The 14,649-nt window shown below is 39.5% G+C and overlaps 1 protein-coding gene across 1 annotated transcript; it reads left to right on the forward strand.

Moving 5' to 3' along the window:
* Window positions 1–432: 432 nt before the first annotated feature.
* On the forward strand, window positions 433–12,174 carry MRPL44 (mitochondrial ribosomal protein L44; the record flags this gene model as incomplete). Its single annotated transcript, XM_014585839.2, is given in 3 exon segments — window positions 433–901; window positions 6,998–7,176; window positions 11,904–12,174. Coding segments are annotated over 3 exon segments (820 nt in total), but the record flags the coding sequence as incomplete, so codon positions are not given.
* Window positions 12,175–14,649: the final 2,475 nt, after the last annotated feature.

Raw genomic sequence — 14,649 nt, forward strand, 5'->3', positions numbered from 1 at the left:
CACACCCCCACACATGCCTGCTTGCTTCTCAAGCTGCCAGATCTAGGATGCAAACTATGCAATCAGCCTTGTAGGATCCATCCACCCCAGCCATCAGGCCATAGTGGCCAAGGTGGTTATGCCCTGAGATGTTACCTTTTTTTAGATTTATTTATTTAATTATTTAGTTATTATTATTTATTTTTCACAGGGCACATGTACTCACCAGAGAGAGGGAGGGAAAGTGAGAAAGCAAGCTTCCAAGTCTGGGACTCATACCGTGGTTGGCCATATGAGAGTCCAGTGTCTTAACCACGATACTACTTACTGGTTTTTACATAACCTTTTTTTAAAATTTCTTTAGACAATTAATAAAATTATAGCATAATGAAAAGTTTTCACATTATAGTAACATGTCTTCTTTCCCATCTCTTACTGTTTTTATGTTTTCAGTTCAGAGAAGCCCAACTGGGATTACCATGCTGAGATACAAGCGTTTGGACATCGGTTACAGGAAACCTTTTCCTTAGATCTTCTCAAAACGGCATTTGTTAATAGTTGCTATATTAAAAGTGAAGAGGCCAGACGCCAAAAACTTGGGATAGAGAAAGAAGCAGTGCTTCTGAATCTTAAAGATAATCAAGAACTATCTGAACAAGGGGCATCTTTTTCACAAACTTGCCTCACACAGTTTCTTGAAGATGAGTACCCAGACTTGCCCACTGAAGGCATCCATAGTCTTGTTGACTTTCTTACTGATGAAGAAGTCATGTGTCATGTGGCTAGAAACTTGGCGGTGGAGCAGTTAACGCTGAGTGCAGAATTTCCAGTCCCTCCACGTGTGTTACGGCAGACTTTCTTTGCAGTGATTGGCGCCCTGCTACAGAGCAGTGGACCTGAGAGGACTGCGCTCTTCGTCAGGGTAGGTCTTTATTAATTGCACATGCAACAGAGGAAAAATAATTCTTTTCTAATTCCTTTATTTTGACATGTCACCTTGGTAGTGAATTTGTCTCCCAACAAGAACTGAGAAAGATGCAAAAGCTTTTTTATGGTAGGGTCTTAATTATTTGAGTTGTATCTTACTAAGGACATCAGTAGACGTGAATATTACATTTTTATAGCTATGTCACCATTAGCTTTTACATCCTTAGGGCCAGGGACAGTACCTGAATCATAGATACTCAGTGGGTGTTTTGGAACTGAACTCTTTGTTAGCCAATAGCTTAAAAAAAAAATTTTTTTTGAGTGGTTTTTGCTATAGGGCGTGTGCGCTCGCCAAACAGACAGAGAGAGACAGAGAGATAGAAAGCGAGAAATCACCTCCCAGGGGGGATGGCCACACCACAGCCCCTTCTCCTCCATTCTCCTCTCGGGATCTTGGGCACGCATGCACATGTGCCCGGCGTGAGTTTTAAGCCACTGGGTCCAGGACGCGAACCACGGTCGACTACATGGGAGTCCAGCAACATAGCCATTACGTTAACTGCTGGTCCCCCAATAGCTTAAAATCTTTAAGTAATTGGTACATGACTTGAATCCCACTGTCCTTTTAGAATTTATTAACTGGGAAAAATTTTATCCTGTTCCACTGGATGAAACAGTGTTTTGTTCACTTTTTGATAAGAGAAAGTCTACACAATCCCTTTAAGTGATAAAAGCAGTCTTTATTTAGACATTCGAACATCAGGTCCTTTAAACCAACATTGCTTGCTGTTGAATCTGTTCAGTTAGTTTTGGTGTCAAGTTGGATAATTTTGTTAGAAGGATGCTGTAATAAACCAGCACTTAAGATTTTTTTTCATAGGTAAGACCTGTTTTCCCTCCTTCCCTAGGTAGGCCCTCTAATAAATGGCTTACCTCGTCTCTCATCAATTAGATAGGTTTTTACAATTTTTTTAAAAAACTATTTATTTTTCAATTTGCTGTAGGGCATGCCCACTGAAAAAAGAGAGAGAGAGAGAGAGAAAGCAAGCAAGCAAGCAATCAAGCTACCAGATCTGGGACTTGAACCGTGGTTGGCCATGTGATAATCCAGCACCTTAACCACCATGCCACCTGCTGGGCCCTTAGGTAGCTTTTTCTAATGTCTCACTAAATCTTTCTTGATTTCCATTCTCTTTATCCTTATAGCCTATTTAAATCGTTTTTGGTCTTTGAAACTCCATTTCCCATATTTTAAGTGCCTCTTTTGACAGTTCTAGTTAAAAATTCTATTAAACATAGAATTCAAATGTCTGTTTCTTTTTTTTTTTTTTTTTGAGAAGTTTTTGCTATATGGCGTGTGTGCGCTCACCACCAGAAAAACAGAGACAGAGAGACAGAAAGTGAGAAATCACCCCCCCAGGGGGGATGGCCACCCTGTAATCCCTTCTCCTCCATTCTCCTCTCGGGATCCTGGGCACACACGCACATGCGCCCGGCCTGAGTTTTTAAGCCACCGGATCTGGGAGGCAAACCGCGATTGACTACATGGGAGTCCAGCAACATAGCCATTACGCTAACTGCTGGTCCCAAAATGACAAGTTTGGCTGATTATTTTATTCATTCATTCACAAAATAGTGACTACCAGGCATACTCCTGAGCTCTCGGTCCAGAAGCTAGGTAGGCTGCCATCCTCCTCCCAGCACTCGGCAGTGGAACAGACATCGTAAATAGGTGTAGCAGAAACTCAGAGGAGGCAACAACTCTCTCTCTCTCTCTTTTTAATAATTATTTAATTTAATTTATTTAAATTTTGATCAGAGAGAGAGAATGAAAGTGAAAAGGTAAGCTGCCAAGTCCAGGACTCTAAGCACAGTCAGCCATGTGGGAGTCCAGCACCTTAACCATCACACCACCTACCAGCTCCATGTGGGAGTCCAGCACCTTAATCACCACACCACCTACCAGCTCCTGAACAATCTCTTAGACATTAGGGAAGGTTTTGCAAGTGATATTTGCCTCGAAAAGGGATGTTTTGGGAAGACACATCAAGGTTGAGCTTGTGCCTGCAATTAATTTTGTGTGGCTAAATCATACCATTGATAGATTGGAGAGTGATAGGATGAACCTGGGCCTTTAAGAGTCCTACCAAAGCTGTAACAGTGTTACTGGGAAGTGGGTTGGATATCAGTATCATCATTGAGAACTAGTTAGAAATGCAAATTCTCAGGCATCAGTAACTCAGATTACAGAATCTCTGGGAGTAGGGCCTAGAAACCCGTTTTCTAATGAACTCCCCATACAATTTTAGTACAACTGGAGATTTGAGTAGCCTTTAACTGTGCTTAAGAGTCTGTATTTGGTGATCTTATAAAGGTAGTTGGAGTTCTAAGTGGGAGGTTTCTGTGACCAAATGTATATTTTAGATGCATCATCTTCCACACTACCTCCCTATTCAGGGGATTAAGATTAGAATATTCAACTCATATCCCACTAAAAGGTGTAATAATAAATTAGTAAGAACAGGAGCCAACAGGAAAAAATCGAGGCAAAGGCCAGAAAAATTGACATTTCTTTCTACATTTATATTAATATCTTTGGTATTGGAAAAGAATTGTTTTTTCTTATGGTACACTTGTTTATTCTATATGGCAAACAATAACCCAGTGAGTCATACACATGTGTGCATATATACATATATACATATAAAAAGATGTCTTATAAGGCATCTTTACCTTTGTACATTAAAACATTGAAAATTACCTTCTGAGAAGAGACAGATATATTTATTTTTTTGATTAAAAAAATTGTATTTACTATGGCTGGCAGGTGGCATGGTGGTTAAGGCACTAGACTCACACATTGACAACCACAGTTCAAGTCCTAGGCCTTGTGGCTTGCTTCCTCACTTTCCCTCTCTCTGTGTGTCTCTCTGGTCAAATTAAATAATAAATAAAAGAATCCTTTAAAAATTGTATTTACTTAGAAGTATTCAGAATGCCAGCCAAATAGTTGCAACTTTGTTTTTGCAGTTACTGAGTAGTATTTGGGGCTAGCCAGAATGGTGTGGTGGTTAAGGCAACTGGCTCCCACATGGCCAGCTGCACAGTTAAGAGTCCTGACCCCATGGCTTGAAAAACATGTGAAGTGCATGTGCACGCATGTCCAAAATCCCGAGAGGAGAAGGGATTACAGCATGGCCATCTCCCTTGCGGGGGGTACTTCCTTACTTTGTTCCTTGCTCTCTGGCAAGTGCACATGCCCTATAGCAAATAAAAAAAAAAAACAGAAAAAGTGATATATCCAGTTAACAGAACAACAGCTATTCCGTTTAAGTTATATTAGAGACAACTGAAAATGAAAACACTGCCATCCCCATATAAAACTAATTTGTGCTATGTACCAACCAGAACCTGCTTTAAATTTCTAGGCCAGTTTACAACCCCTGTACTGTACTAGGCAAGGTTAGTGACTATTGAGAAGACACATGTGGTAGTGTCATAACTATACAGAAAGAGACTGTATAGTTTAAACACATATCTTACAAAGCTTTTTATTTCAGTTTCTTTCTTCAAAAGTTTTATATGAGGGCTAAATGTGTTATAGACAAGAAAAACAGAACCAACTACTCATCTCCTCCTCTTCATCTCTCTCTTTCTCCTTGCCTTTTTCAGTCTAGACAACTCCCACTTCTGCTGCATCAGGCTTTTCTTTAGCTTGACATGCAGCAATATCTTTTTCTTATTTTTTTCTTCAGTTTAGCAGCCTTCTTTTCATAAGAAGGTTTCTATAATCAAATATGTATTTTAAATAATTATTTTATTTAACTTTATTTATTCCAGTTTGACCAGAGAGGGACAGAGAGAGAGAGAGAAAGAGAGGGAAAGTGAGAAAGCAAGCCGCTAGGTCTGGAACATGAACTGTTGTAGGCCGTGGGGGAGTTCAGTGCCCTTAACCACCACGCCACCTGCCAGCCCCCCAATATATATTTTATATGCTCATCTAAAATGATGTGGAATGATACATCTTTCCCAGCTTCTTTGCAACATCACCAGTAGATAGGCCAGATGTTCTCTTTTGATTTTTGGGCGATATTCTGAACAGAACCAAAAAAGACTGAAAGAATCCTCCTGGGTATGTTTGGATCCTTGAACTTTTTTGTTTCCCCTTGAGGAAGGATGTAGGTTTTTATTTCTCTTTCTTAATGGGCCTTGTTCACCTTTGCCATATCTTCAGATTTTCTTTTCTGTTTGGTAGCTGTGGTCTTCACATCTCTGAGCACTTCTTAGGAAATAGTGAGAAGTTGACTGAAGCATCTGGGTGCTGCCACTCGTGCTCCTCCCCACGAGTTTGCACAAAGAATGCAAATGATATTTTGCATCTCAGCCTCTTAGGATTTTCTTTGCCCGTGTTTAGTTATCTTTCCTCTGCCAGGCACAGAGTTGTCAGTTCCCATCTGACTCCATTTGGCCTCGCACCCCAAATATTTTTTGCTGATGAAGCTGAAAGAGAGTTCTGATGCTTAGAGGAGTGTTGTAATGAAATCGACCCTTTATTTTGTGAACTAAGGGATCTCTTTTGATTTTTACTCTCCTGCCCTCCTCTATATCACTAATGTTTCTTAACATGACTTGAATGCAATATATTGCTGAGGGCCAACAAGTGGCATGGTGGTTAGGGTGCTGGACTCACACATGGCCGACCACAATTCTAGTCCTAGACCTGGTGACTTAAAAATCACGCTGGGCTCGTGTGCATGCGTACCCAAAATCCCAAGTGGAGAAGGAATTGTGTCATGCCCCCTCCCCCAGAGGGATGATTTCTCACTTTCCCTCTCACTTATCTCTCTCTCTCTCTCATGCACACATGCACATGCCCTAAGGCAAAAACCTTAAACTATATGTATATAAGTGTATATATATAATTTATATATATATTTATATATATCAGAAGACAGGAAATCACCCTTCTTGGGGGATTCCCACCCTGCAGTCCCTTCTCCATTCTCCTCTTGGGATCTTGGGCACGCACACATATGCACCCAGTGTGTGAGTTTTTGAAGTTGTCAGGTCCAGGATTTTAACCACTGTCAACTACATGGGAGTCCAGCGACTTAACCATTATGCCATCTGCTGGTCCCTATTTCCATGTCTTTTATGCAACATAATTTTTGTACTGGCAAAATGAATTTTACTTTGAATGTCCATAATATGTTTCTCAGTTTCTTAGTCATTTTTTTTTTTTTTAAGAGAGATTTTTTGCTACAGGGCATGTGCACTAACTGGAGAGAGAGAGAGAGAGAGAAACAAGATTGCTACACAGCAATCCCTTCTCCTCCATTCTCTTAGGATTTGGGGCATGAGTTTTAAGATGCAGGGTCTGGGACCCAAACCATGGTTGACTATGTAGGAGTCCAGCAACATAACCATTACACCATCTGATGGTTAGTCTTATAAAGAATTATTTTCAAGTCATAAGCAATTTAAAAGACAGCGATTTTATTTTTTTTAAAAAAGAAAATGATTAACTTGGGCCAGCTGGTGGTGTGGTGGTGGAGGTCGGCTGGATCCCACATGACCAACTGTGTGACTCAAGTCTCAGATCTCAAGATTTGAAAAATATGCCAGGTGCATGTGCATGTGTGCCCAAAATCCCAAAAGGGGAAATGGAGGAGAAAGAGATTGTGGTGTGACTCCCCACCCCCCGCCGTGGGGAGTGCTTTTCACTTCTTTCTCTAGTGAGTGCAAATGCCTTCTAGGAAATTAAAAAAGAAAACAGTAACTTGATGGAGCAAATTTTTCAGGACCCTGATTGCCTTTATTAATAATTTTTTTAAAAAAGGTAGGATTGGCCCTTCTGTAGAATTTTCATAGATATCACTTGAATTAAAGTTTTCTCAGGCTTTCAAATTTTCCAGCTATGATTTTTGTAATTAAATTTATTTGTAAAAACTATATGGTATTGAAAAAGAATAGTAATGTTTTATTGTTCATTTCCCACCAAGTTTTTAATTTCTGTTAAAATGTACTTTGAATTATGGTACTTATGCTCTTTATACTAATTTAAATGTATAAATTATATTTTTATATGCAGGATTTCTTAATTACCCAAATGACTGGAAAAGAGCTCTTTGAGATGTGGCCAGTCATAAATCCCATGGGACTACTGGTAAAGGAATTGAAGAAAAGGAATATTTCGGCTCCTGAGTCTAGACTTACGAGGCAGTCTGGAAGCACCACAGCTTTGCCTTTGTATTTTGTCGGCTTATATTGGTTAGTAAAATTTGAATCATAACTTCCTAACTTTAATCAAAAGCCTTAAGAATACTCTTCATAACTCCTTAACATCACCTCTAATGCTTTAAAACCTCGTCTTCATGAATATCTATTTACTGCTTCCTTTCCCACTGATCATTCTGAGAGGCAGACAAGTAATCTGTTTTGCTAACAGTAGCTTTGTTAGCCAACTGTTAACTGTAGATTTTTATAGGATATATGTTAGCCTAAATTTGTCTCTATAAAAAATAAAAGTTTGACTCATTACAGATTTAACCTCAGTCCACCCTTGTCAGCAGCTTCAACAGAGCCTAGAACTAGAAAAGGAAGGGCTTGGTTATCCATCAAAATGCATAAGCCCATGTTGAGAGCTTTTTAGTCTCTCTGTCTGTCTGTCTGTTTTTCTTTCTTTTCTTATTTATTTTTTCTGCTATAAGGTGTATGTGCTTCTAGAGAGACAGAGAAAGAGAAAGTGAGAAATCACTTCCCCCCACCAGGGGGCTGGCCATGCCACAGTCCCTTTTCTTCCATTCTCCTCTCAGAAATTTGAGCATGCAGGGACCAGCAGTTAGTGTAATGGCTATGTCGCTGGACTCCCACATAGTCAACTGCGGTTCGAGTCCCATACCCGGTGGCTTAAACTCATGCCGGGCGTGTGTGTGTGTGTGTGCCCAAGATTCCAAGAGGAGAATGGAGGAGAAGGGATTGTGGCGTGGCCATCCCCCCTGGGGGGTGATTTCTTACTTTCTGTTTCTCTGTCTCTCTCTGTCTGGCGAGCGCACGCGCCCTATAGCAAAAATCTCTCCAAAAAAAAGAAAAAAAAATTTGAGTGTGCACACACACACAAGCCCAGCATGATTTTCAAGCTGCTGGGTCCAGGAGATACTGTTGACCATATGGGCTCCAGCTGTCACAATCTCCATGCCTGCTGGTCCCATTCTGTTTAGTTTTATTAGTAAAAGCTTGACCTGCCTTGGACCAGTTTTGTATCCTAGTAATTAAGGGAGTCAGATCCCATTTGGCTGACTATGGTTTGAATCCCAACCCCAGCAGCTTTAGAAACATGCCAGATGCATGTGCATGTGTGCCTGAAATTGTGACAGGATGGAGAAATGGAAGAGAAGGGATTGTAGTCTGACTCTGCCCGGTTGGAGGGTGGGACTTTCTTCCTTTTTCTGTCTCTCTTGTCTCTTCCCCTCTCTCTGGCAAGTGCCATGCACTCTCTGGCAATTAAAACAAACAAGCAAAAAAAATTAAAAGTTGACCTATCTCAAATTCAAGTATCAACACTGAAGCGTTAAATATAGGGGCCAGCAGGTAGTGTGGTGGTGAAGGCGCTGGACTCCTACATAATCAACCATGGTTCAAGTCTTAGACTTGGTGGCTTGAAAATCACACCAGGGATATGTGCATGTATGCTACAAACTCTAAGAGAATGGAGATGGGATTGGGGTCTGGCCATTCCCCCTGGGGATGATTTCTTACTTTCCAACTCTCTTATCTTTCTGTCTATCTCTCTCAGACAGGTGCATGTACCCTGTTGCAAAACATTAAAAAAAAAAAGTGTTAAATGTAAACATCAAATATTTCAGGTGGCTGGATTAAAATTTAGGTACATATGTTTCTAATCTTTGTTATCATAAAGGACTTTGCAGGTATAAAAGCAATGGAAGATATCACAAAGGAGAAAAATGAATAGTACTACTGTAGGAAGTTTCATCTTTGGGGCCAGCAGATGGCATGGTGTTAAGGTGCTGGACTCCCGCATGACTGAACACAGTTTGAGTCCTGGAAGTCCTTTCCACAGTGTCTTTACAATCACACTGGATACTTGTGCTTGCCTGCCCAAAATGCCAAGAGAAGAATGGAGAGAAGGGGATTGTGGTGTGGCCACCACCGCCCCCCTGGGGGGTGATTTCTCACTTTCTCTCTCACTGTCTGTCTCTCTCTCCAGTAAGCACACATGCTGTATGGCAAAAACCTAAGAAAAAGGAAAAGTTTCATCTTGAGTTCTAATTAAAGGGCAAAGCAAAACAGTGAAATGCTCTTTTTGCTTATCAGATTGGCAAACCTTAAACACATCGTTCTTCAATTTATATATGGATATTAGAAGGCGAGACCAGCAGTTGGCATGATGGCTATGTCGCTGGACTCCCTTGTAATTGACCATGGTTTGAGTCCCAGACCCAGTGGCTTAAACTCACTCCAGGCACATGTGTGTGCATGCCCAAGATCCCAAGAGGAAAATGGAGAAGGGATTGCAGGGTGGCCATCCCCCCTGGGGAGGCGATTTTTCGCTTTCTGTCTGTCTCTGTCTTTCTGGTGAGTGCATGCGCCCTATAGCAAACCGCTCCAAAAAAAAAAAAAGAAAGAAAAAATGTACAGCATAGTTATAATTGTGACAGAATCCCAAGATTCTTTAATATTTTCATGCCCATTGATTTGATATTTCTACTTTGGTTGTCTAAAGATTATAGACAAAAATTTGTGAGCAAAGATTTTAATTTGTTGTTGGCCACTTTATATCCCATGCCTAGAACAATTCCCTGAACATGATTATCAGGAAATGATTATTGAACTAATAAAAAACGAGAGGGGCCAGCAGGTGCCACAAAGATTAAGGCAGCTGGATTCCCACATGGCTGACTGTGCAGTTCAAGTCCTGGATCCAGCAGCTTGAAAAACACTGGGCATTTGTGTGTGTGTGTTCCCAGAATCCCAAGGGGAAAAAGAAGGATAAGAGATTTCAGTGTGGCCACCTCTCTTGGGAAAGATTTCTCACTCACTCTCTCTCTTTCTCTGTCTCTTTCTGGTAAATGCATATACCATATAGCAAGCTTCAAAACAAAACAAACTAGAAATCTTTTGGTATCCAGCAAGAGGGAAATTTTATATATATATATATTATATATTATGTGCGTGTGTATATAATGACATAATGCAGCTATTGTGGTTTTTAAAGAATTTTTAATTACATTGGGGAATTTTGCAGAATGGTCTTTTATCTTAAAAATTGGTAAGAAGTTGGGACCAGCAGGTTGCGTGGTGTTTAAGGCACTGGGCACTCCCACATGACCGACCAGGGTTCAAGTCCTGAATCTGGTGACTTGCTTTCTCACTTCCTCTCTATCTCACTCTCACCCTCTGTCTCTCTGGTCAAATTAAAACAAACAAACAAACAAATAAATAAAATAAAATAAATAATTATAAAAAAATTGGTAAGAAGTAATTTGCCATATTACTAACAGTGACTGTCATTGGGTGGTAGTTTTTCCTAAATGTTACATGACTTCTTAAAAGACTATTAGTGATATTAGCATCAGTAGACTAAGAACATGATGATAAGTCTTCTGTGTTGAAATTCATTCTTAGATGAATTTCTCTGTTCCTTACTTTTGGCAAATATGTACTTCATTAACTTGCATGACTAACCTTTGTTTCATTTCAAATAATCATAAATGTTTCTTAGCAAATTCCTTTCATGTTGTAGTGCTTCTACTCGTGTAGCTGTGCTCCTTTTTCTTTAATTTAGTTCTGATCTTAACTTTCAAGTCGACTTCCATTCAATCGAGATCTTGATTTGCATGAAACATTCAGAGATACTTTTAATTGCATAGGTGAAATTGTAAGGTAATTTCCAAGAAGTAGTTAGATATAGTTGAGAAGTAGCAAAACAAATAGGATTATAGTTATTTAATATGCATATCTTTTGCTTTCACAGCAACATTTTTACATTCGTAAAGAAGAAAGCTAGTTATAGTATCTGTAAAGCTGAGGAATCCTCAGTTTTATGTAGTTTTACTAGATTACAAATAGTCAACATTTGGTATTTATTGTGTTACTTCACTATATTTAGGGAATACATGAGAGTGGATTATAAATAAATAAATTTATATTTGAGACAGTTTTTAAAGTCACAAGTTCTAAATTAAAAAAACAAATGATTTCTTACTTGTGTTAAAGTGAATTTACTTATTTATTGAGTGAAAGAAAGAGAAAGTGAAAGACAGGCCTCCCAGCAGGGGCTTAGGCCCAGTTCTTTCCTCAGGCCTTCCCATTTAGCTGTTATTATTATAGGCTGCGAGTACCCACCCAGTATGCGCAGGTCAACCTGGAACTGAACCTGCAACTCGCATATGGCTTCTTCCAGTGTTGCAGAGTAGCACACTGCCGCTCTGCCACTATGGCCGGGCCCTCAATATTTCTAATAGTTTCAAGTTTTTATAAGAACGTGTTTATATGTTTTTCTAAGTTTCCTACTAATAATTACAAACAAATCCACATTTACACAAGTACGCTTTGTCTTTTTGACTCAAGAAATACTGGATCTAGCTATTTGTTTCTATGGAACTGTAAATGAGTCTGTGTCTAACTATACTGTAAACTTGCAAAAAACTGATTAAAATCCAAAAGATGATATATCTAGGGGCCGGTAGGTGGTGTGCTAGTTAAAGCGCTGGACACTCCCACATGGCTGACCACGGTTCTAGTTCCCGGACCTGGTGGCTTGCTTTCTCACTTTCCCTCTCTCTCTTTCTCTGTGTCCTTACTGAATGAATAAAATTAAATAATTCTTTTTAAAAGTCCAAAAGATGGTGTATCTAATGCTATATTGTTACTTCTGGTGGATGTTATCATCAAAGTAAGAATTAGAAACCCAGCTGCTTTGTGTACTGTGTTTTATGATGCTTTGTGTAAATTAAGACTATTTGTTTTCTTCACAGTGATAAAAAGTTGCTTGCAGAAGGCCCTGGAGAAACAGTATTGGTTGCAGAAGAAGAAGCTGCACGAGTGGCACTTAGAAAACTCTATGGATTCACAGAGAATAGACGGCCATGGAACTATGCGAAGCCCAAAGAAAACTGTAGGGCAAAAAAGACCATCACTGTGGGTTGACCAGCCAAAAGATGTGGGCACCTGGAATTTTTTTTTTTTTTTTTTTGGAGAGGTTTTTGCTCTAGGGCTCACCAGAAGACAGAGAGAGACAGAGAGACAGAAAGTGAGAAATCACCCCCTAGGGGGATGGCCACGCTGCAATCCCTTCTCCTCCATTCTCTTCTTGGGATCTTGGGCACGCATGCACATGTACCTGGTGTGAGTTTAAGCCACCAGGTCTGGGACTTGAACCACAGGCGACTACATGGGAGTCCAGCAACATAACCATTACGCCAACTGTTTGTCCCCCAACCACCTGAAATTTGTGAGCACACATATAATGTTAAGAGTTCCAAGCTAGACATTTCCAAAATTGTAAAGAAATACGTCTTATTCTTTATACTGAATTCCTAAAATTAAGTATTAATCAGGAAACTTTTTTTCTTTGTCCCAGTCTTTTTTTATTTTGTCAAAAGACTTTTTTCTTTACTCTTTTCAAGAAATTGTTTTAAGTCCTTAGTTTTATTTTTGTATATAATTTGTACAGTTAGGTGTATTTTATTCCTCTTTAACTTTGAGGTATCATAATTTGAATATGTCCCATGTGAACTTTTCTGAATGCTAATAAAAAAAGTTACTGTTTCCCTAAAATTTTTAAAAGAATTATTTATTTTATTGTTACTATTTTTTATTTGACCAGAGAGAAAGGAAAAGAAAGAAAGCTGCCAGGCCCTGGACTTGAACCATGGTTGGCCATGTGGGAGTCCAGCATTCCAACCACTGTCCCATCTGCTGGTCCCTTCTTTTCCCAAAGGTTACATTGCAGTTTAATTTTATATACCCAAGAATATAGGAGGTCGATGAACTTGACTTCTCTCATAGAATTTTTTAAAAATAGTAGTATTGGGACCAGCGGGTGGTGTGGTGGTTAAGGCGCTGGACATTCCCACATGGCCGACCATGGTTCAAGGCCTGGATCTGGTGGCTTGCTTTCTCACTTTCTCTCTTTCTCTGTGTCTCTCTCTGGTTAAAATAAAATAAGTAAATGAATAAATAAAATAAAAAAATAGTATTATAACTCTAGAAATTCAAGGTGTTGGGTGGGGGGCAGCATTAAATGAACCAGATTTCACATGGCCAGCAGTGGTTTGAATCCCGGCTTTGGTGGCATGGAAAACATGCCAAATGTATGTGTATGGGTGCCCGAAATTCTGATAGGAGGGACAAATGTAGAAGAATTGCTGCGTGACCACGGTCCCTGGGGGCAGGGTATGTGCGCATGCTTGCTCACTCTCGGGCAAGTGCACACACTCTAGGAAAAAGAAATTCATGGTATCCATTATTACTGAACAGTTCTCTTTACATGCTTTATAGAGTCCACATTTAAAGTTCTGTGTCTTTCTTATACATTTCGTAGTTATTCAGTTTCTGTGAAATAAATGTCAGAAAAGGTATACTTTAGGCTTTTTAAGAAATTGCCTTTTCTAAGAAAATGAATGAGATACCAGCAGATGGCATAATGGTTATGTCGCTGGACTCCCACGTAGTTGACCATAGTTTGAGTCCCGGACCCAGTGCTTAAAACTCACATTGGCCGCATGTTCATACATGGGGCTTAGGCCTAGTTCTTTCCTCAGTCCAGAATTGTGAGAGGAAATTGGAGGAGAAGGGATTAGAGTGTGGCCATCCCCCGGGGACTGATTGCTAGCATTTTGTCTGTTTTTCTCTGTCTCTCTGGTGAGTATGTGCGCCTGATAGCAAAAATCTCTCTCAAAAAATAAAATGAATGAAATTCACAAGCACCTTAATATGTTGATGCAAGTGAATGGAAAAATAAAGTGTATCACTTATCAATTTCAATTTAGCATTAGTTTCAATTTAGTATTCCATAATAATAATAGTTACTGTATGCCAAGAACTGTTCTAAGAATTAGAAAAAGTTTAATTTAGTAGAAGACAAATCTTAGTGTCCTTGTAGTTCTTTTGTTCTTTGTATTTAGTTCAGTAATCCTCCAAGTACAAATTGCCTTTGATTTATTTTAACTTTTTGGCAACAGAATAATTTTTTGTTTCAGTCTGCCAGTAGTTACTCCCCTGGGTTAAGAAAGCAGGCCTTTAGAGTTCAGAATAAAAAAGAGGTAAAATTAATAAAATCAACAGCACTTTCACCACAAAATTTTTTCATAAAGAAAGATGAATGATCTTTGAAACTCCTTTCCTGAGACCACCTGAGAAAGTGGGACTTTATTATTTTTTTTTTAATTGCCAGAGAGTTTGTACATTTTCCAGAGAGAAGGATAAGGTACCACCCCCAGCCCCATGGGGCACGATTGTGCTGCAGTCCCTTCTCCATTACTCCACCTGTCAGGATTGGGGGCACACATTCATGCACCCTCTGGCAATTGAAAAATGTGATTTCAACACATTTCCAAGTAGTCTTTCATAAAATATTTCATTTCTATGATTGCCATTTTATTTACAATTTTGGCAACTTTAGTAAAGTAACAAGTTTTATCTGAAAGAATGAGAAATGCCTTTTGGCCGGAACCGCCATCTTCCAGTAATTAACCAAAATGACGAACACAAAGGGAAAGA

The sequence above is a fragment of the Tupaia chinensis genome, unplaced genomic scaffold, assembly GCF_000334495.1.
Source record: "Tupaia chinensis unplaced genomic scaffold, TupChi_1.0 Scaffold000095_1, whole genome shotgun sequence".
NCBI classification, from domain to species: Eukaryota; Metazoa; Chordata; class Mammalia; order Scandentia; family Tupaiidae; genus Tupaia; species Tupaia belangeri.